A 23,205-nucleotide genomic window follows, 5' to 3' on the forward strand; every position below is an offset into this window, starting at 1 on the left:
TTCAAAGGTAACATCTCAAAGATCTGTATAATTATAAATTGTGGCTTCAATAGAAATACTGGAATTAGATGAGATCCAGGGAATACCTTGGCGAGTTAGCCAGGGTTTCAAAAGGATTTAAAAACCTTAATTAGTTCCTTCTCCTAGGGTGGCTCCTTTGAAGTATAATAGGATAAACCTTCTAAGTTTGTGGATGAAGAAAACATGGAAAGATAGAGACTTGTTTCTGTTTAATTTAGCGTTTGGTCCAGTATTCAAAGTTCTGGGGAGACTCTTCTGTTCCCCATTTCAAACTTTCAGAGTTAGAGACCAGGGCTCACGAATCCCAGGCTCCTCACTTTGTAGCTGAATTGCTTTACTCTTGGCAGTGACAATTTAGGCCAACCCTTTTGTGAAAATGTTCCATTATTCAGATCTGGGACCAGGTAGGAAAAATTAACTATAAAATACTCATTCTATTATGCAAGCAATGGGAAAATCTTTAAAAATTTGGGGGAAAAAAGAAAAGAGAATAAAATTAATTCCTAAGATCTCTACTCTCCCCAAATGCTTCTCAAAGTGTGGTTCCCAGACCAGAGTATCATCATCCTGGAACTTGTTAAAAAGTAAATTTCTTGGGCCCACACTAAACCTACTGAATCAGAAACTCTGGGGAACAGGCCTAGCACACTTTGACAAGCCCTCCAGGGAATTGTGATGTGTGCTCAAGTGTGAGAATTACTGCTCTAGTAGCACAACCACTTTTGGCAATTTTGCAATTTTTTTTGTAGCCTTTTTTATGAGAGTGTGTGTGAATGTATGCAGGCTTCACCAACCTGTTAAGAATACCAATGCAGCCACCATAATGCTAACCCTGGAATCTCTAGGTGAGAGCCCCACCTACTTATCTATACAGTAAGACCAAATCTTGCAGTGTTCACTAATGTCAAGAATCTGGAAATCACCAAGGTAGATCTTATTTATATAAGTGAGTAAATGTTCCCTAGGCATATCACCTCTTGGGGCCTTGGTAAGGTCACTTTAACAGTTTGTCCCTGAGCCTGATGATTAGTAACCTTACCCGTCTATAGACAGGACTTGAATCTTTCCCTGTCCAGTGTTTCTCTGCAACAAATAGTTCCTTGCCCTGATATTCCTTTAGAATTCCTTATGGATTGGCAGAACTTACTATTTGCCCTGTACAGCCAGTAAGAAAAATGCAGGCTAAAGGGTCAGGGTATGGTCAATTCATGTACCTGGGGTTGTACCTGGAACCCCAGCTTCCGCTGATACTCAGGCCCTGGGGCTAAGCTTGCCCATTGCATCAGTGAAGGCATCCTTGGCTGCAGGAAAGAGAATGCATCTACCCAAACATTAGTGAGGCTTTTTGTAAGAATAAAACAGACAACCCCATGGACATCTAATAACAAAAATTAAAATATACCTGGGCCAAGGGAGGACTTGGAAAGTCTTCCTCCACTACCTGTGGAAAAGCCTTCTTTCTGGGTGCAGCAGTCAGGATAGACTAATTTTACTGCAATGACAAATAACTTCAGACTCAGTGGATTAAAACTGTTTTTTGTTTGTTTGTTTGTTTGTTTTCTTATTCATGCTAAATATCCAGTGAGCATTCACTGGGTACCCTTCTTTATCCTCACCCTGGATCTTGGTTATCTAGCCTGGTTAATTGTTTGGAATATTGTTGCAGAGGAAAAAGAAAGCTATGAATCCTCTTATCAATTCTCTGCTAAGACGTGACAGTCACTTTCCCTCTTAACTCACTAATCAAAACTTGTCACAGTGCCCTACCTAACTACAAGAGATTTGGAAAGTGCAATTTTATCCTGTACTTGGAAGGTACATGCTTGGGAGTAAAGGCTACTACCCTGAGATCTGCTGCTTTCTTCCGCTTCTCTCTTCTGCTTCTCTCTGAAGACTGGGTCACAAGTCCACGTGCTCTTATTCTGTGTCCATCATGATCTGCTTGACTTTGCCTTCATGTGTTTCAGTTCCCAGGATCAAGAAGGACTATGACTGGTAGCCCAGAAATGGATAGGATGACCTTCAATCAGGTGCCCACCCCTTGCTCAAGCTGCTGTGTCTAGAAGGTAGCTGTGGATAGGTCTGTGATCCCTACAAAGCAGCAGGGGCTGTGGAGGCAGTTAATGGGATTTCTAGTACTCTCATTCTGCTATGCTGTCTCCTCACTCATCCTTGGCAATTTCCTGCAGGGGCCCCTTATATGGCATCTCTCTCTGACTTGTCATCCTTATAAGTTGGATGTCCACATGGGGACAAACTTCAAATTATTTCCCATAAGCTCCTTGCTCCTAGAAAAAAACATGGGGAGTGGCTAATTACCAGAACACAGAAGGCATCTTGTGCTTCTCAGCTCCCAATTCACCTAATTCCATCAGAGTTTTCCTTTTGTCCAGGTGTATTTACTTTGTTACATACATAGTATTTGTACAATATAGTATCATGCTTTTTACATTATATAATGCTTATTTTAGATTGAAAACGCTAAATCCACTACCACAAATGCAAGAACGCCAAAATCATACACAGGCTTTTCCGTTTGTGTACACAGAGGATTAAATGTTATTGCTGAGGTAATACCCCAATTCAATTCTATTTACCTGGCCAGCTTTACAGTTGTTTTATATATATATATATATATATATATATATTTTTTTTTTTTCCTAAAGTCATTAAATCATATCATACCAAAAGGAAATGGGTGAGTTCCCGCGGGGCAAAGCGAGAAGGAGCAATGACTTATTGCCACTCCTTTCCAGGCTGCAGAGAGGCCAAGCTCAAAGGGCAGGCGGGGAGGCGGCAGGCAGCGCCGCAGCGTCTACCTGGAATCCGAGCCAGGCACCTGAGAAGTACTGGTACCTGGGCTGCCTAGTTGCAGCTACCCATCTGCAGTCCGCGGGGTCACGAAAGACATTCCCCAGAGCGGGAGAACAGTGTCTCCTCCCCTCTGACAACGCAGCCGGCCCGCAAGTGCGGCGAAACCAGAGCCCAGCGGCGGGCGCCAGGGCCCAGGTACCGAGGGCCGCAGCACCTGCCAGGCCAACCCGGCTCCCGGGGCGGGGCTTCCCGCGTCTCCCTTAAGAGGCCGCATCACCCGCCCCTGACGTCAGGGTGTCTCTCCGCACGAGCCCGCGTCCCGCGCCAGCTCCGCGCCCCCGCGCCCAGAGCCCCGGCGGCTGCAAGACTAGCGGCGGCCGGGCGAGCGCGCCGCCCCGCTCGGTTCTCCTGCCCAGCTCCGCCGTCGCCGCCTCCTTCCCGCAGCCGCGCGGGCGTCCTTCCGCACCATGTCGGTGGCCGGGCTCAAGAAGCAGTTCCACAAAGCTACTCAGGTGAGGCGCGTGACAGGTGTGTCGCGGGGCGGTCCCGGGCGGAGCTGTGAGGGGCGCGCTCGGCGCTCGCCGCCTGGCGGAACCGTTGAGACGTCGGCCCGGCTGGGAGCCTGCCTCGGCCGCGGCCCGCAGTGTCTGCCGCGGCGGCGGCCCCCGGGGCATCCCGGAGCTGGGAGCCCTCTCCGCCCCCGCGTTCCCCACCTCCACCGTGCCGCCTTTCTCCCACGCACAGCCTTGGCTTCGCGCGGCTCTGCGGGCGCCCGCGGGGTCCCCGACGTCCCGCCTGCGTGCCTCGCGCGCCGCCCCCTCACCGCCACGCGGGGGAGGGGAGAGGACCGCCGTTGCCCCGCCGCCGCGGCGCGCAGGTGCTCTGAGGCGCGGCGGGAGGTTATGTAAAGTCGCCTCTTTCACGATGACCTTGCGGTGTGGGTGCGCCCGGCTGTCCCGGGCTGTGTTGGCATGAGCGGTTACCCGCACTGAGGGTGGCTGCGGAGATGCTCGCGGTCTACGCTGTTATCCAGTGGTCCCTGAATCCCTTCTTCCAAGTCCTTCTCTGGCTGTAGAGGAATGGGAAGGGATGGAAGGGAAAAAGGGGCTTTCTTCAGGAAGTTATGTTAACTTCTCCCTGGAAAACTCAGTCGTGAAACTCCTTGGAGGCCAAGTCTTGACCAGCCATCTGCGTGCCTGTAAAAATTTGTTCTGGGTCTTGCTACCGTAACACAGTTAAATTGCTGAAGACTTAAAATCATGTATTTTAAAGTATTATTTTTAGTGAGCTTTTTGCATCTTGAATATGCCTGTTTTCCCTTATGGGGTTAATAAGCTGGGATTATAACAAAACTTACTTAATTCAGATTTTAGTGACTTAAAATTCATTGGACTAAGATGAAGGATTTTACATAGGGAAATATAAGTTGAAGGATTTTACATAGGGAAATATAAGTGAATACTTTTAATGTGACCTTTCTTATATAATGTGTATGATTGCTTTTTTCTTTCTTATCCTTTTGAAACCAGTTTTAGTCTAAAGGATCTTCAGTTAAGGGCTTTGTCTTTAAATATTTTCAATAATTTAGCCTTAAATATTTTTTCACAAATTAGCCATAATTGGCTTTATCATTTTTTTTTAGAAGTGAGGTTTTCCCAGGCTACCACAGTGGCAGCCCTTTTATAAACCACATCCAGAAGGGTGGAAGAGTGACTTGTGTAGAGGGTGACAGATGCATGAAATTCAACTCTTGTGTGTGTGTGCGTGCGCGCGCGTGTGCATGCGTGCCACGCACATGCCTGCCACCTCTATCACAGTAGACTTGACTTTATAGAATCAGTTAGTTGTACCCATCAATTTGGGAAATGTAGAAAATAAGGCTATATTGGGAAAATGCCCATTAGCAATTATTTTGCTTTTCAAATTGAAGCTTTCTGTGACCTCTCTTCCAGAAATGTTTTAAAACACAAGTGCATAGTTGATGTAGTTTGGGTCTTTAAAAACTTTATACTTCAGATTCTTTCAGGAGTGAACACTAATTTAAACGATGGGCTTTAATAGTACAATTATAAAAAGCTTTCATGGATTCTAACAAGTGTTTCATTAATGCAAGGTATTAGTAGGGGTGGTATATGGGAACTCTGTATTTTATGCATGAGTTTTTCTATAATTCTACAACTTCTCTAATTAAAAAAAAAATCTTTCTGGTGTACAGAACCAGCATACATGCTGCCTGCTGGGGCAAGGTTTCTTTGATGTCACTGACTTTTTAATTTCAGATATTAGTTACTTCTCTAAAATGGACCTCAGCACTGCATTTACCAACACCACGTTTTACTTTTATTCTAAAGACTTCCTTTGCAAAGCTTGCTGACCCCCCCCCCAAAAAACAAACAAACAAGCAAACAACAAACAAAACCATTAGGAACCTTGACTTTGGAGTGGGAAAGGCCAAAGTTTGAATTCCACCTTGGCTGCCTCTGTTGTTGAGCAAGTTATTTAACTTCTGAAACTGTCATTGATAAAATGAGGATGTATCTATTTCCTAGATGTGAGGATAAAGGAGTTTGTAGAACAACATAAGCTATCATCAGTAAGTGATAGCTATTAATAATGGTAATTTTATTATAAATATTTTATATTTCAGTAATAATGAGACATGAGGAAATTTTTGAATCTAGAATTTTTAGCTTTGCTAACTTAACAAAAAAATAATCAAATGGTTCCAATTCAGCTAAATCCAAAAGTTATAGCTTTATGTAACTTTGTGTTACAGACAACTTCTTAGGTGTTTGGAGGTGATCTGCTTGTGATAGAATTAGATTACTATTTATCACACCAGATACAGAATCGTTGCATATTTTCTTTTTACGGAAAAGCTTCTCATTTTCAAGGTGAAACAACATAGTCTTTTTATCCATACCTAGTGTAGCGCAGTCTTAGAAAGCCCAAGACAAAGTTTGCATTTTTTGTGTGTGCATGTGTATTTTGAAGGGTGTGTAAAGTCAATGCTAATGTTTGTATGTTATAGGGATGTTAGGGGAAGTGGTTGTGTCATACTGTTGTAGCCATTTTCCCCATAAAATTCCAAGAGGCTGATTTTTATCTGTAAAGGATGCTTTAGACTTAAAACTATTTTCTTAGAATTGATATTTTATTTTTTTGGAAAATAATGGACATGCTGGATTATAGCCTTTGTCAAAAGTGGAAGTCTCCTCATTAGGCAAACGTTTCTCTTACTGAGTTTTTTCTTTATGTTAGAATGATATTTGGATTAATAAAGCAATGTACCTTCAGTATTTGCATTACTAATTTGAAGTCTTTGATTAAGACATGTCTCAACTGTTCTCTTATTTTAAAAGTGATTATTTCTACCTTGTTGCTGGCAATTATTTTTCATACTCTACTATTTGGAGGTGAAAAAATGCTTTTACCAAGTAAATTTTATTAGAGGAAAATATCCTTTGGGTCAGGAATATATTAACATAGCAAAATATGATCAATTTGATATACTTTATTAATTTAATATATTTGATTAGTTACTTATAAGAAACTATTTTAACATGCAATTAGAATAAATGATTTTTTTTTTACTGTAAAATAGACTAAATGAGCATAAATTACTCTAGTTTTTGTGACTTTTCTTCATATTGAGATTTTGTTTTACCCAGAGTACTGCCAAGCTTTTGTTTTTGTTTTTTTTTTTTTTTGTTGGTAGCAGTTTAGGTAAAAACAGCTTTCTGATTACAGTTAACAACATCCTGCTTTTACAAAATCTATAGCTTTTTTTACTGCCCTCTATCATGCATTTGATATGGGTATATCATGCTTTACAGTACCATATGAAAGTCTGTTATATAGTGAAATTTATTAGGCTTTTTTTTTTTTTTTTTGCATTAAAGGATTTGCCACAGTATTCCTCTAAATATTGTCCTTGATTCAGCATTTAAAAGGGTGATTTTTGTAAATAATATATAACTTTTTATTGCATTGAATGAGGTATGCTTTCTTCTTTTTAATGAGTTTAGTTGAATATGTACCTGTTATAGATTATATCTTCTGATTTTTTCAATGGCAAAACTTATATTTGGGTAGTTTGTGTATTATGATACAGTCTGGTATGTGATTATTGTCATACATAAATTCTTCAGCTGGGAAAATTTAATTTCCTTGGTAGTTTATGCCTTTCTTGTTTTAACTAATTTCTTCATGCTTCCATCATATTTAAAATGCTGTATTTTATAGAGATGATTTGCTCAGGAGAGTGGTACATAAATCTGTTCATGCGTTTGATGATTTGATGAAATCTAAATTTTATTAAGGTATTTGATTAAATATATAATTATTTGTGATTTATAACTGATAGAATTTCTCACTTCTGTAATTGCCTGCTCTAAGCAATAAAATCTCTGCTGCCTTCAAAATCTCAAGCATGGCTCATTGGTTGACGCAGAGTTCCTGTACCTGCACCCTTAGGTTCTTAGCCTAGGATCCATAATAGACTTCTGGGGTCTATTTATTTCTAGAATGATATGCCACATTTTATATGTACTTTTTTCTGAAGGATAGAGTCCTTAGCCTGTCACCAAATTCTTAAAGGAATTCCCGATTCTTGTCCCTGCCTCTGAAGATAAAAAGCATGGCAAGAAATTGATCATTTCATTAGAGAATGGAGTGGTTCCTGCAATAACTCTCCTTGCAGTCATACTATTTTTTGGCTTTAGGATGTCTGATCAAAGTGCAGCTATTTTGGTTTGCTAAAGCTGCTGAAATGCAATATACTAGAAATGGGTTGGCTTTACAATGGGGGTTTATTAGCTTATAATCTGCAGTCCTTAGGCCATGAAAATGTCCAACCTGAGGCATCAACAGGACGATACCTGGACTCTGAAGATAGCTGCTGGCATCCGGGATGCATCTGTCACCTGGGAAGGCACATGGCAGGTGTCTGTTGGCCATTCTCTCCCGGGTTTCGTTGCTTTCAGCTTCTGGCTTCGGTGGCTTTCTCTCTTGTTTTTTGTGGGTCCTCTCTTGGCTTCTCTGGGGCTTTTCTCTGAACTTCTCTCAGTTTCATCTCTAAGCTTCTGTTAGTGTTTTATCCTCTTATAAAGAATTCTAATATGAGGATTAAGACACCCCCCCCCCCCGCCCCGGGTAGGCCTCAACTGAAATAACCTAAGCAAAATGTCCTACCTACAATAGTTCTGCACACACAGGAATGGATTGAAAGAGCAAGATCCTTTCTGGGGTGCATGCATCCTCCAAACTACCACAGCAGGCTTCTCTGAACCACTTTTAGGGATGATCAAATATAAAAAACCTTTCCCAAGATGTCAGGATTGAATGAGATAATACTTGTGAGAGTGCTGTGCTTGTATAAGGATAACTTGAATCATGTAAAAAAAAATTGTGACCTCTAACTCATTCATGCACTTGGCAGATGGACATGTAGGGTATGTGAAAGGAAAATGGTGAATGAAAATAATTTCCATGAGCCTGAGATTGTTCTTGATCAAAGTTTTTGTTGTTGACAGTTATATTTTTGCAAACTTTTCTCCCCACAATGATTCTTTAATGTTTTAAATTAAGTGTTATATGAATTTCTAGTTTCAGTCTACTTGGAAAATTTCAAAGTACCTCCAAGGTTAATTAGAGGTACCCTTGAAAGTGGTAAGACTTGGTTGGAGAAAACAGTGAATGTTTTGAGGACAAATAACATTAGGAGAGTGAGGGTTTGTTTTTTTGGTGGGTGGGGTGGGGAACTTAGATGTTCTTTCTTTAAATTTGCAGAGCAAGTTTCATTCTGCCAAGCCTCTCAGCTGCATACGGATTCCCAGGGTGTCAGGTGAATGCTGGGCTTTTAGGTTGAAGAAGTGGAGAGAGAAGGCTGGGACCCACTGATAAGTGAATAGAATTGAGCAAAGTGGCAGAGTCTAAGAACAGCTCCAGTGTTTGAAGTGAATGCTTGGTGGTGCTTTCCTAGGGATGAGAAATCCTTCAGAAGGCACAGCCGGGTAGGCAAGATACTGGGGAGGTAAGAAATCAAAGGATTTCCTTGACTTCCTTTTTTTTTATTTTTTTCCTCCTTTTACCCTTTTAATCCTTTGTACCCTTCTCAATTTTTTTTTTTGTTTAGCTTTTTCTGTTTTGCTAATTGCTTATAGAGCCTAAATGCTTTAGAGTGATGTGTATAGTCTGTAATGGATAATAAAGGCCAGGAAGAGAGCAATAAAGGCTAAGAAAAGAGTTATAGTTATAGCTATTAGAATGTCAAGATTGTGAGACCCTGTCACATCTCCCAGCAGGCTATTAAAAAAATATTCTCAACTGATGCTAAGTCACCAAGTGATGTCTGATGCATCAGGGAATTACTATATATAAAGATTTTACATTTAGTACCACTTCTAAATTCAGAATATGAGTTCTAGTAGCTCTTGACCCCACCCCCTCCCCAGGTCAGATTCCCTGATGGGTCTTTGCTTAGTACTTAAGCCTCTGAAGGACATCTAGGCAGTATTTGCTGGCCTCTTCTGAATTACAATAGCTGAAAGAAATAGAAATATGTTTATTATAATTCAAACTGAACTTTCTCATGGATCCTAAGAGGAACAGTTTTATGGTGCTAAAAAATATTTTGGTATCTGTGCCAGTTTGAATGTATTGTGTCCCCCCAAATGCCATTATCTTTGATGTAATCTTGTGTGAGCAGACCTATCACTGTTAATTAGATTGTAATTCTTTGAGTGTTTCCATGAAGATGTGCCCCACCCAACTATGGGTGATGACTCTGATTGGATAATTTTCATGGAAGTGTTGACCTGCCCATTGGGTGGGTCTGAATTAAATTACTGGCATACCATATAAGATCAGACAGAAGGAGCGAGTTTGCTATAGCCAAGAGGGACACTTTGATGAAAGCACAGGAGCTGCAGATGAGAGAGAGTTCAAAGATGGCCGTTGAAAGCAGACTCTTGCTCCAGAGAAGCTGAGGGAGGGCAGATATCCCAGGTGCAACTAAGAGTGTCATTTTTGAGGAACTGCAGCCTAGAGAGAAATGTCCTGGGAGAAAGCCGTTTTGAAACCAGAACCCTGGAGCAGATGCTAGCCACGTGCCTTCCCAGCTAACAGAGGTTTTCCTGGCACCATTGGCCATCCTCTGATTGTTGATGTGTTACCTTGGACACTTAATGGCCTTAAGACTGTAATGTGTAACCAAATAAACCCCCTTTTATAAAAGCCAATCCATCTCTGATGTTTTGCATTCCAGCAGCATTAGCAAACTAGAACAGTATCAAAGTATGGTGTTTCTTGGGCACATATAGCAGATAGTCTGCCAATACTTTAAGTGTGCAAACAATATTGTCCATAGTGAAAACTTCTGTTTGGGACAGGAAAGAATAGGAGTCAAAGCAGTTATTATCTGTAAGAGTGATGCAGTCCTGCTGGGTAGGAATTGTGAAGTTTCCCCAGCTCCTACAAAGAAGATGTTCCTTTCTTGATTTTTACCCCAATTTTGCAATCTGGGAAGAAATATTTTTTCCTTTCTTCTGTTTGGCCAAATCTGAATGATGACAGGGAGGGTGGCCTCTCTGGGAGCTGCAGAATGTTTTCAGTCAGCTTTCTCTTTATTTAAATTGGGGGATTATTTTACAGTCATAGGCTTTTAAGTACCAGGCTCATGGATGATTTGGGCAATAAAATTCCCTCATAAACTTAGTAGCGTTCTAATATATTTGCTTCTTGTCAGTTCCACTTGTCAATTACTACAGTGGAGGTTCCTGTTAGACTTAGTTTTCAACCCCTAGGCTTGGTTTTGCTTATCTGAACTTTGCAAGAGGGCCTAATGCTTTGGTTTAACCAGGAAGTCTTACTGGGCTTTTGCTGCTCAGAAACTTTTCATTCTTATTTTCTGTTACTTGCTTCAAGGATCCAGATGACTGAGGTTCTTCCATCTTTAACACGTCCTTTTCAAGGTTGGAAACCACATGGGAGATTTTCATGGGTCAGACCTGGAAGAGGAATGTGGTAGGCAGAATTATAAGAAAACTCTTAGTGACCATTCCCCTTGAATTATCCCCTCCCCTTTTATTGTGCCCAGAACCTGTTAATATGATGAGATATTTCCAAGACTGTTACTTTATATGGAAAATGTGAGATTATACAGGTGAGTTTAATCTAATCACATGAGTCCTTTAAAAGCAGAGTTTTCTCTGGCTGGTAGCAGAAGAAGTTGTATTTGAAATAGGAGAAGACTTCAACATGCTGTTGCTGGTTTTAAAGATGGGAGGGGACCGTTTCAGAAGGAATGCAGGTGGCTTCTAGAAGTAGAGAGCAGCCTCTGGATGACAGTCAGCAGAGAAATAGGAGCCCCAGACCCACAGCTGTAAAGAACTGCGTTCTACCAACATCCTGAAAAAGCTTCATGGGGAATTCTTCCCCAGAGCCACAGATAGGAGCCCAGTCTAGCCAACACCCTGATTTCAGCTTTGGGAGACCCTGAGTAGAGAACCCGTCAAGCCCATAGAATTCTGACCCGTAGAACTATGATCTAATAAATGGACATTGTTCTAAGCTGCTAAATTTGTGGTAATCTGTGCAAATGCAAAAAGCTAATGGAAAGAACAAGCATTTTTATGTTCATTTGGCTAAAACCAGTAACATGGCCACACCATACACACCTGAGTGCAGGGGAAGAAGGGATACTGGAAATGTGTCTGGAATGTAGAAGTGGGTTTTGGTGAAAAGCTAGAGGTCTTTTGTCTCCCTGGGATCTATAGCACATTGATTTTTAAAAAAACATTTTTTGCTGTGAAATATAGCATATATACAGAAAAGTGATAAATTTCAAAATACAGTGTAATAGGTAGTTATAGAGCAAATTTCAAAGTATAGTGTGGGTTATACTTCCACAATTTCAGGTATTTTCTTCTGGCTGTTCTAATATACTAGATATGAAAAAGAAATATCTATATAATGATTCTGTAGTCATAATGATTTGTTAAATCCTAATTTCTCTGTTACAACTCCTCCCTCTCATTTGATCAGTTTCTCAATCTTCAGGGATATTTGGGCAATGACCATTCTAACTTCTTCGTGTTGAAAAGGGGTGTCGACATTATGGGGTAGGGGAATGCAACTTACAGCACATTGATTTTTATGTGTGCTTACGAATGTATGTATAGACTCGTGTATACATACATGATATATATATATATATATATATATATATATACACACATACATGCATTTGAATCTGTTTCAGTCTAAATTTGCTGAAGTGATTTTTAGTATATAAGGGTCAAAGTTCTGTATGCCTTTTTAAAACATTTTACACTTCGTTATTTTTTCACTATGATGTTTAGTTTTTTTGATATTTAGATATTTTTCCCTGGTGAAACACCAGTTTCCTTTTGTGGTTCTTGGTCAGTTTTAAACAGTGTCACTCTTCACTACTTTCTGAGCATTTTCTTAGCTTGGTGGGCTGGTGGTACAATGACAGCTTTCTTAACTTTGGAATGGAGAGGCTGTAGAGCATGTGCAGATGCTTTGAATTACTAGTCTGCAGCAACATGCCAGGGTTTTTTAGGAGTGAGAGTAGAAGGCTCGGCTCTTTACCCTACATCTATTTTTGTGCTTGTGGAAGACCGATGCCAACATAGACATGTTGAAATGCCCTTGTCTACTACAGGTACATCAGACTGGTACATGGTAATTTGAAGTTGTTCATGAAGTTATGGAGGATTGTGGCTGTTTGTGGCACACTTGTACTGTACTGTTGCAGGAGCAGCACTGAGCCCTACAGCATGTGGGCACATTGCCTGTGATGTGTTAGTCCACGCTTTTTGCCATGATTCATCTATCCGTAGCCCTGAATGGCAGCTGGGTGGATAGTGCTGGACATATTATGTAATGGATGAGGTCTGGTATCCTGAGATGACCAGCGAGGACTTGTCACTTCAGTATCTTATCTGAGGAGAGAATGGTCAGGCATGGTTCTGTGTTTGAGCATGAAATAACCCAAAAGTGAGATGTCCTTTAGAAATTGATTGCAGGATGGCACAGCTTTCACCCTTGTCATTTTCTGTTTCATACTGATCACTGACATGACCCTGGTGTACCTCTTTATGTTGCATTAAGTCGTATTGAGTAGCATGATGGCCACATTTATACCATTCATTATTAAACTGCTTATGTAGCTATTTCTGGGTAGAGGGACCTAAAATCCAAACCCTTTTGCAATAGCCATCCTCCGTCATCTTTGTACACTGAATGAAGGAAGCGCTTTCTGGAGGCATTCACCATCAGTTTTATCACAACGATTTTGCTCATTAAAGTTAGTGTCCTCTTATCCAGAGATCCCATCTTGCTTCTTATGCTCAGCCTTGCATTTGAGTTCTGTTTCCTTTATCACCTTTTAATTATGCTTAACAAACACAGAATTTTCTAAGTTCTTTTCCATTCATCTCATCCACTGCTCCCTGTGCATCTTTGAGTCTTTTTAAGCTCACAAATCCAAAATCTTTGTGTTTTCCACTTTTTTTTGGTCATTACCTTCACTTAAACCTGGTTCAAATTTGTCAGAGATACACTGATAGTGCCTGTTGGGGATTGAATCATGTTCCCCAAAATGACATGCTCAAGTCTTAATCTGCATTCCTGTGGGTGTGAACTCATTTGTAAATAAAACTTTTGAAGATGTTGTTATTAATTAAGGTGTGGCCAAACTGATGAGAGAGACCTGAATCCAACAGGGCTGAGGTCCTTATAAGCAAAGGAAATTGGACATGGAAATAGAAGCCAGAAGTCAGCAGAAACGAGAGGAGGAGACACAACGAGAGAGAGATCACCATGTAACCGAGACTGCTGAAATGATACAGACTCTGAGAGAAAGTAGCCTTGCTGACACCTTGCTTTTGGACTTTGAGCCTCCAAAACTATGAACCAGTAAATTTCCTGTTGTTTAAACCAACCAATATGTGGTAGTTGTCATAGCAGTCCTGAAAAATTAAGACAGTGGCCATTATCCTTGTCTTCTCCAGATAGAAAACTCCTTTTTCTTTTTTAGCTCCAACTTCTGCTTCTCATTCTTTACAAAACTTAAATTGTCAACAAGTATTTTATGAGCATTAAGATGAATTCTTTATATGAAAGGATGTGTGTAAAAGCAGAAAGCTTACCATAGGTGCTCAGTATCTATGTGTTTGTCTAAAGTTGGGTGGATGTTACCCACCTCACTTCTATGAGGCAGTGGGTAATGCTGAAATCGTGTGATATGTACAGGCTTTCCTTTATAACATCTAAGTTCCTGGTGTTAGTCACACTGCTATGACTGATTCAGGTGAACTTAGGTAGTCAACTTTGGTAAGGTTTTGTTTCCATATGGTTATGCTGGAGTAGTTTGACTGTTTGCCATATTTGCCATTCAGTTTCGCCCTCATGGCTTTTAGGGCATCTGTGTTCATCTTGAAATCAACTGACAATTTTAATTTAAAAATGAATCACAGTTTAACTTTCATAAATGGAAAAACCACTATCACCATAAATAGAGGTACAGGAAATTATCATACAAACACAAAAGTTAAGTCCTGTATATTCTTGCTTGAGTAAATTTGTGAGCTTGAGGTTTATTCTGCCTTTGTTTAAAAAGGATGTTAAAAAAACATTAGAGAAGTGGTAAACATCCTAACAATACATGGAGATTTTCTCCTTCACTAAGTAGAACGTTTGATAGAAGAATAAGGCAAATGAGATCCTCATTGAGGGCATCGGTGTTACAAAGGATGCAAGTCTACACCAGCTATATTGTTCAAATGGGCTCCATTCCCAGCCCACCCGCTATTTGATGACATAAATAGTGGACCATTTTTGATCACCAGAGAGTCTGCCCTTAACATCTAGGGGATTTGGTTATGTATCAAGAAAGGAAAGGTCATTTGTTTAGTGCAGCACTAAGTCATCTGTTCTGTGCCTGATATTCAGAAGGCAGGCAGAGGGGTTCTTAAAGAGAAGCTCCTGAAATCATTTAGAAAATGGTGAAAGGTCTCCCATTGTTAGGCTGCGTAGAATGTGATCAATAAGATCCCAGGATTAGAAGGCCAGAGACTTCAGATCTCCTCTTAGTTTTCACATTGTGAGGACCTCAGTGATTCTTCTCCCTCCTTGTGGAAATATCCCTTCCCTCTTTCCCACCTTGTACTTGAATAATCACTCCTCCTCTTTGAGGAACTTAGCTTTATATTTTCTCAGGAAGATGAACTCGTCCCTCATTTGATGTGCAATGGAAGTCGCTCATCTTACTTCTCTTAGTGTAGTGTTTGATCCACTGCATTGCACAAGCGACTGTTCCATTGTTAGTATCCTCCAGGGTGGGCATAAAGAAAGGGAGCATGTCCATTCTGTCCTTCATGGTGTCCCCAATGCCTGGCCCATAGCATAGTGTGCATTCCATTGGTATTTGTTGAATGGATACATACATAAATACATACTTATTTAAAAGAGGTTATACTGTGCATACATTTTTTAGTTTATTTCTACTTAAAAATAAACCACATTTTTAAAGGTTAATTTAGAAGTTAAAACATACCATCATAAAAAAAGTTTTAAGTTGGTAAATTTAGAATAGCATTAGTAGCAAACATGACTAGTATGATAAGGCACTGTTCCAATTCACTTACTACCCACAACAATCCTATCAGATTGTAGCATTATTATCCCCCTTTTATAGAGGAAGAAACAAGCACAGAAAGATTAAGTGAGTTGTTCAAGGTTATACAGCTTCCGTGGCAGGACTGGGATTTGAATCCTTACTGGCTGGTTCCAGACCAGTAACTGCCAGAGATTTTCAACTGTAAGTCCTATTCTAGTGTTCCGTGTCAAACTAAGCCATGTCTGAAAGCTCTTAGTAATCAGTAAGAAAAGGATGAACATCTTGATAGAAAATTTAGAAAGAATGTGAAAAAGCGCTATATGAAAGGGCAATAAGTGGCCAGGATATAAATGTAAAAACATGGAAAACAAAATGTATGATCTTTTTTTCACTGTTTCGATGGACAGAGACTGAAAGAATAACATTCTAAGTTAGCAGGGAGTAAGAAAGTGGCTTCTCATTTGATGGGTAGTGTAAACCATTGTGACAGTTCTGGAGATCAGCAGTTTTCTTCCCAGTAATTCCATTTTTGGGAATCTATCCACAGAAAATAAATGAATGAGCATGTAAAACTTGTATGCAAGGTTCACTTCAGTGTTAATGTCATGAAAAATTGGAAGCAGCTTAAATGTTGAATGATGAAAGATGGGGAAGTAAATAATGGTATGTCTATATCACAGAGCACTGTATAGTGTCTGTATTATGCAGCCGTCTGTAGCTGTTTTGTTCATAGGGTTGTATTTATTGGTGTAGTGAAGAAACTAAGCCATAAAATAGATATGTAGGTAGCCTTATATTGTAAAACTGTAGTTATGATAGTAGCTAAAATACACCAAACACTTAAATACTAGGCACTGTGCTATATTTCTTCTCCTGTATATGTGTTTGTTTAAAAAAATTAACATTTGAACAGTGATTATACCTTGATAGTGGGCTTGTAAGTGAGTAATTGGCCTTTCTAAGTTTTCTTCCTTTCTTTGGTAATTAGATGTATCTATCACAAAATTTTCTTTCCACTATATCGTTATTTCTTGTACTTCAACCCCTCTTCTCCAGGTTAAGTTGAAAATGAGGAATAGCAGAATCTTACCAGCCATCTGTACGATAGGGAGGAAACCCAATTTCTAGCCAGGTACTAGAACTATAAATAGATGTTGGTTTACTCCATTAGGCAGTTAAGCTTAAGACTATCGGAACATCTGCCTTGCCCTCCATGGAGACCTGAATTAAATTGTGCTGCTTGGGTTTCTTCCGAATGTGTGGTTGCTTTTCATATTTCTCCAAGGAGAAGAGTAAAAGCATTGTAAATAAGAATGCTGCTAATGACTTTTGCTGGCATTTCTTTTAAATGATGATTTTTTTCCATGTCCGGCGCTGCCCCGCTCGGTCCCCGGTTCCCGGCCGGCGAGGGGAAACAGGGAAGGAGAGAGAGAGATGCAGACTGCGCGAACTAACCTGGTCATGAATCACGACTCGAACCACACGGCAGTTGTGAAAGCAAGCCCTTTACTACAGCTAGATGAACATTCTGTGTTACTGGTTCCCACACGGGGCACGGCGCCTCGTGGGAGAGCAGCCTCGATGTGGCCGTCAGGCACGGCTCCTTGTGGGCTGTCTCACCCTACCCCGTCCGGGTAAGACCTTTTATACACAATTAACAACCAATAAGCTTCTAGGCTAGTATCGCGTATACAGGATTTCGATTGGTAGGAGCGGGTGGCGGATACATGCGTCACTATGCGGAAACAGGATGCAGGCGCCATCTTGGCTCACTCGATGGGCGGGGGTAACTCTAGAGCAGGCTGCAGCGCATACGCTAGGCCCGATTCGGGAGGCGGCTTTCCACATCTCCCCCTTTCTTATTTATTTTTGACCCAGTGTCTCCAGTGATGAGCGTGCTCCCGTGAACCCAAATGGTTCACAACCTCTTTGGTGCTTTGGGGAGTCTGGACTAGGCCTCAGCCATCCAGCGGCGGAGCCTCTAGCACCAACCAGAATGCTCACGTCATATGGAGACCGGAGAGTCCGTAAGCTGGAAGCAACGTGACTCTCCCTGCAGTGCTTTGCCTGGCAACTGGGGAACAACGACGGGGGCAGGAACAGCAGTAACCAGAGTCGGGGGTGTCACTAGGTGTCTCTGTGCAATGGCTAGGGTCCAGTCTGGCCACAACTAGGACTCTGCCCTAGAGACCCACCTGAGACAAAATTATGACTACTGGTGTCGCCTTTTACACCCGAGAAACAGCCATGCGATTCGCTACAAATTTTGCTCCAATGCGCCCCACCTGAGGCGACCAGGAAGGGGTATGGTTAATAAATCGGTCACTATCGGGGGTAACAGAGGTGGGAGTCATAGCCATCATAGTGGTAACACGCAATTGCTGCTGCGCTTGAAACAGGCGTTCTAGCAAACATTTAACAACGACTAATCCCACCAATAATCCCACTACAATGAGGATCCAATTAGTTAAATTGGGCCAAGAGAACCAGGAAGAAACACTGTGCAATAGTTTCTGTAGAACCTCGCCTAACCCGGAGAGATCGACTTTAACGGGTTTTAACTTGATCCCCCCAATTGTGTCTAAACTAGATTCCACCTGTTGGGAGAGATTAACAAATTCAGGAAAATATGACCTTTTCAGCCAATCAGAGACTCTGGAAATGCTTCCGGTCACGTTGGCCCTGACAGGAGTGACACAGAGTTTAACCGTAAGCCACCGGGTGTCACATGTTTGCTGAAGCACTCTCCAGAGTCCATCTATTTCCAGTCCAAGTTCATCTATCTCCGCTTGGAGTTTCTGAATGGCCTGGAAATTTAAGTTCAGCATCTGATTGTGGCGGCGTAGCACGTCTCGGGTAAGGTTGACCAAGCCATTTACCGTTTCCATCGTTATGGCGAGCTGCCGATCTGTCCATGCTTGTAGCACAGCCTGCCCGATCGTTGGGACAAACAAAGAGGAAGCTACACTGGCAGCATTCGATAGCCATTCTTTTATGCCTCTTGGACGCCTAGACTTAGAGAAGGGGATATTGTTAAGTGAAACAACTTGAGAAACAGGGCCAACCCAGTCGGTTGCCTTGACGGGGAGCCAGACATAACTTGGGCGATACACTAGGATAGCGGGGCGGCGAGGCATCCGGGTCTTTGGAACGGTTGCAGACTGTAGGAGCAAGCCCTGGAAGGAAAAGGCACCTTTGAGTCTCCTTTTTACTCAAGATCCCTTCACAAGACTGGCGGCTCTTCCCTGTAACGTTAAGAAATTCAAGCAAGACTCCCTTACTTAACTCGCCATTACCAGTTTCACAAGTAGCATTCGCCGCAACTGTGGTGTTGACAACCTTGACAGAGAGGTTAGCAAAAGAGAGGATCAGTGTGTCATTGGTGAGGAGGAAGGACTCGTTGAAGCTTGTGGAGGAAATATAGTTCCACTAAAAAGAAAAAGGCAGATTAGAAGGATTGCTATAGGAGAGCAAAGAACAGAGTTACCGATCCTCTTTTTGGGCAACCGCGGGGTGGTCAGTCCTACTATTATCGTCTTGTCGGTCGTCGCCATCATCAGCAGGGTCGGAGGCTTGGTCTAATGGTTCAGGTTGTATATTCGTTGGCGTTTCTGACAGCTGTTCCTTGGCTTCTTCAGGTGATGTCACGGTTCTCACCAGTCTTTCCGGAACCCACACTGGTTGACGTCCTGGTTCCTGGGGAAAAACACAAACAGAGCCTCTGGCCCAGCTGAGCACCGGGTCAGGGCCTTTCCACTGCCCCGACAGGACATCCTTCCAACGGACTAGACCTCTATGCGGAGGACTCGGGGTGGTGTGTTGCAGGGCAGGTGTCATTCCTTGTGAATTTTCGTTTAAAAAATTATATGTGAGCAAGGCTACAGACAGTCGAGCTTTTGGGGACAGGCCGTGGCCTATACCCTCTTTCTGTTTTTTAAGCAAGTCTTTGAGAGATCTGTGCGCTCTTTCAATGATTCCTTGCCCCTGAGGGTTATAGGGGATGCCATGTTTTAATTGGACATCCATGTTGTCACAAAATTTTTGGAAGGATTTACTAGTGTAGGCAGGCCCGTTATCCGTCTTTAACGTCTTTGGCTTACCCCAAGCTGCCCATGCAGCAAGGCAGTGTGCAATGACGTGGGAGACTCTTTCTCCTGGTTCAGCAGAGGCAAATAAAACTTGGGAGCATGTGTCCACCGACACATGTAAGTACTTGATCTTACCATACTCTGAATGATGAGTGACATCCATCTGCCAAGTATCCCCTGGGGTGAGACCCCTAGGGTTGACCCCAACCGAGGGGACTGCTCTCTGCTCTGCACAATTGTTGCAGGCTCGGACAATATCTCGAGCAGCTGCACGTGGTATGCTGAACCGCTTAGCTAGGGTACCTGCGTTGATGTGAAACTTGGCATGGAATTCTCGGGCTTGTTGATACGGTACCAGCGTCGGAAAGATGTGCAGCTGTCGAGTGGCTACATCTGCGCTATGGTTCCCCTGGGCCATAGGGCCGGGCAAACCTGTGTGGGCTCTAATATGGGTTATGTAAAAAGGGTGTTGCCTGGTCCATATAACCTCCTGTAGTTTGGCAAAGAACGTCCTTACTGTAGAGGAATGTTTAACAATGCCCACCGTTTCTAAAATTTGTACAGAGTTCACAACATAAGCAGAATCCGAGACGACATTTAAGGGCTCGGAAAGGCTTTCCAGGACTGCAATGATAACCTGCAGTTCTACCCATTGAGGCTTTTGTGGTTGGAAGAGCACTGTTTTAGGAGTGTCCCCCTCCACACAATACGCCCCTGTTCCAGAGCTGGAGCCGTCCGTGTATACGGTGGGGGCGCCTGCTAGTGGCCTAGGAGAGGTTACTTTGGGAAAAATCACTGGGTGCCGGGTGACAAACTGCAAGAGAGGAGCCTTAGGGAACTGATTGTTAATGGGACCAAGAAATGTACACCGGAGAATGGCCCATTGATCTATGCATCCGGTGAGTATCTCAAGCTGCTGGGAAGAATAAGGCACCCTGAGATTTTTGGGCTGCTGACTGAAATGCTGCACAGCCCTTTTAATGCATTCTAGGGCCAAGTCTGCAACCGCTGTAGGATTTACTGGGCATGGCCACTAGAGGGAGCTCTCGGCAAGGTCCTTTGGTGGGACCGCCCAAGGCGTCAGTTGGGAGCTGGGGTGTCCCTGGGGGTGCAGCGGTAGACATTGGCGGGGCGGAAGGCCGCACGGGTGTGGCGGGAGGCTCCTCCCACTCAATTAGCGGGGATGCTTCCGCCTTCTCGTCAGTATCGCTATCTGACTCTGAGTCAGAGTCACTGGACTCCGGCGGTTTGCCCTTACAGGAGCCGTCCGCTGACGAAACTGACTGGGTTTCTTGGAGCGCGCACCGTGCTTCTTGCAAGACAGAGGACGGGCTTAGGCCGGTAGCCGATTCTAGTTCAAGGACCGCACGGACGGTCTCCCATATGGGTACTAGAATCGGGTCCATACACACGCCCGTCTGGCACGCTCGGTCTATGTCGCGACCGAGCTTCATCCAAGAGGGTAGGCTAAGGCTGCCGGTGCAGGCAAACCAAGGGGCAAAAGTATCAACATCATCAAGAAAACGCTGAAGGGAGCTTTTCCTGACCGAGATACCCCGTTGTTTCAAAAGGTTCTTTAAGGGAGCTAAGAGAGGTGAACTTCCGGACTGCCCCATGATTGCAGTCGGCACTATACTTCAGTCACTCGGAGAGCTCTTCCGAGTCCCCCGGGGTCACCTGAAAACCCACGGGCCCTAACTATCATGTAATAAGACGCACTCACCTTCTCGCGTTGATCAGGCGCGGGAAGTCCGCCGTAAGCTCGACGCGCAGCGCTGCTCTCCTCACAGAGGGACCGTCGAGAGCGAGGCAGGAGGAGGAGCTTCCCCGTACGGGCCACCACTTGTCCGGCGCTGCCCCGCTCGGTCCCCGGTTCCCGGCCGGCGAGGGGAAACAGGGAAGGAGAGAGAGAGATGCAGACTGCGCGAACTAACCTGGTCATGAATCACGACTCGAACCACACGGCAGTTGTGAAAGCAAGCCCTTTACTACAGCTAGATGAACATTCTGTGTTACTGGTTCCCACACGGGGCACGGCGCCTCGTGGGAGAGCAGCCTCGATGTGGCCGTCAGGCACGGCTCCTTGTGGGCTGTCTCACCCTACCCCGTCCGGGTAAGACCTTTTATACACAATTAACAACCAATAAGCTTCTAGGCTAGTATCGCGTATACAGGATTTCGATTGGTAGGAGCGGGTGGCGGATACATGCGTCACTATGCGGAAACAGGATGCAGGCGCCATCTTGGCTCACTCGATGGGCGGGGGTAACTCTAGAGCAGGCTGCAGCGCATACGCTAGGCCCGATTCGGGAGGCGGCTTTCCACATTTCCAGATCTTTAGTCTTGTGCTTACAAAAGGCAGTGGTCATGATTTGCATAAAGGGGTGGAGAGCAACTAGGATATGCTTGATATGGAAGTGTGTTTCTGCAAGATATTCTCAGTAATTTGGTGCAAGACATGCAGCCCTGTTCTTCAGTCCTTATACAAGGAGACTCCTGGGAGTGGTACTTCTTAGCTTTTCTGCAAAAGGCCTCTAGGCAATGCCATCCCAGCAAAAAACAATGAAGTGAGACACCTTAAGAAGATAGAAGACATTCCTTATTTTATCTTTAATGCAGAATACTGTAATTGTCTCTGGTGGAATTGAAATTTGAGGACAGCACATACAAAGTTAGAAAGTCGTGAATGCAGAAATAACACCCACCCTCTCCCCGTCCCCCCAAAGTAGAACAAAATGGAAAACCACTACCATGAAAACATAGTTCGGTTATGTGATGGGCAGGCCACATTCAGCTTCTTTCCAGGGAGGACATGTCTGGCAAGATAAACTAGAGTACTGAGGGTGGCTGCTTGTAGGGTACAAGTGTGCCTTTATGGATGGTTTGGCTTTCTCTGGGGCCTGGCACTCTCTAATGGCTTTAGTGAAAAGTGCTTTGAACTTGGAGACAAATAAACTGTGAAGTCATTTCTGGAGCAAAGCTTGCTTTTCCAGTCTCTGCAGCATCTCTCTTAATTTCTGGAGTAAATGTTAACTTGTAAATGAAAAGAGTTGAAGACTGCCTTAGGAAATTTGATTTCCTGCATGGTAATCTGATGGAAACAAATACTAAATTGATGCTTTAGGTCCTTTTAAAATTTTTTGGATTCCAACATTTAAAAATATCACTGTATAATCATGATTTTTGAATTAATGTAGATGTAGGATAATGGAACTTGGTTACCAATTGTCATAGTTCTCCTGAGCTACACTCACAAATACCACACAGTGGATTGGCTTAAACAATGGGAATTCTATTGGCTCACGGTTTTCAGGCTAGGAGAAGTCCAAAATCATGATATTGGCAAGGCTTGCTTTCTCCCCAAAAACTAGAGCATTCTGGTGCTGGCTGGTGGCACTCCTTGGGGTTTGTGGTTTTGCAGTTCCATGCTGATGCCCTTTCCTTTCTCCCTGTTCTTCCAGGATCCATTGACATCAGGTTTACTCCTCCTTGTGGGTTTCTTTTTGTAAAGCCTCCAGTAATCCAGATTAAGGCCCACCCAGGTTTAGTTTTCCATGCCTTAACTAAAAATTACATCTTCCAAAGGTCTTATTTACAGTGGGCTCACACACACAGAGAATTGGATAAAGATTAAGA

General features: G+C 43.0%; 1 protein-coding gene across 1 annotated transcript in view; it reads left to right on the plus strand.

Annotated features, from left to right (window-relative positions):
* The first annotated feature begins 3,141 nt into the window (after positions 1–3,141).
* The window catches only part of SH3GL2 (SH3 domain containing GRB2 like 2, endophilin A1), a 263,888-nt gene continuing 243,824 nt past the window's right edge, over positions 3,142–23,205 (plus strand). The window contains exon 1 of the mRNA XM_037797766.1: positions 3,142–3,347. Within this exon, the coding sequence (XP_037653694.1) occupies positions 3,303–3,347 (45 nt within the window). The 5' untranslated portion in view covers positions 3,142–3,302. The remainder of the gene's footprint in view (positions 3,348–23,205) is intronic.

This window comes from Choloepus didactylus, chromosome 10 (genome assembly GCF_015220235.1).
Source record: "Choloepus didactylus isolate mChoDid1 chromosome 10, mChoDid1.pri, whole genome shotgun sequence".
NCBI lineage: Eukaryota > Metazoa > Chordata > Mammalia > Pilosa > Megalonychidae > Choloepus > Choloepus didactylus.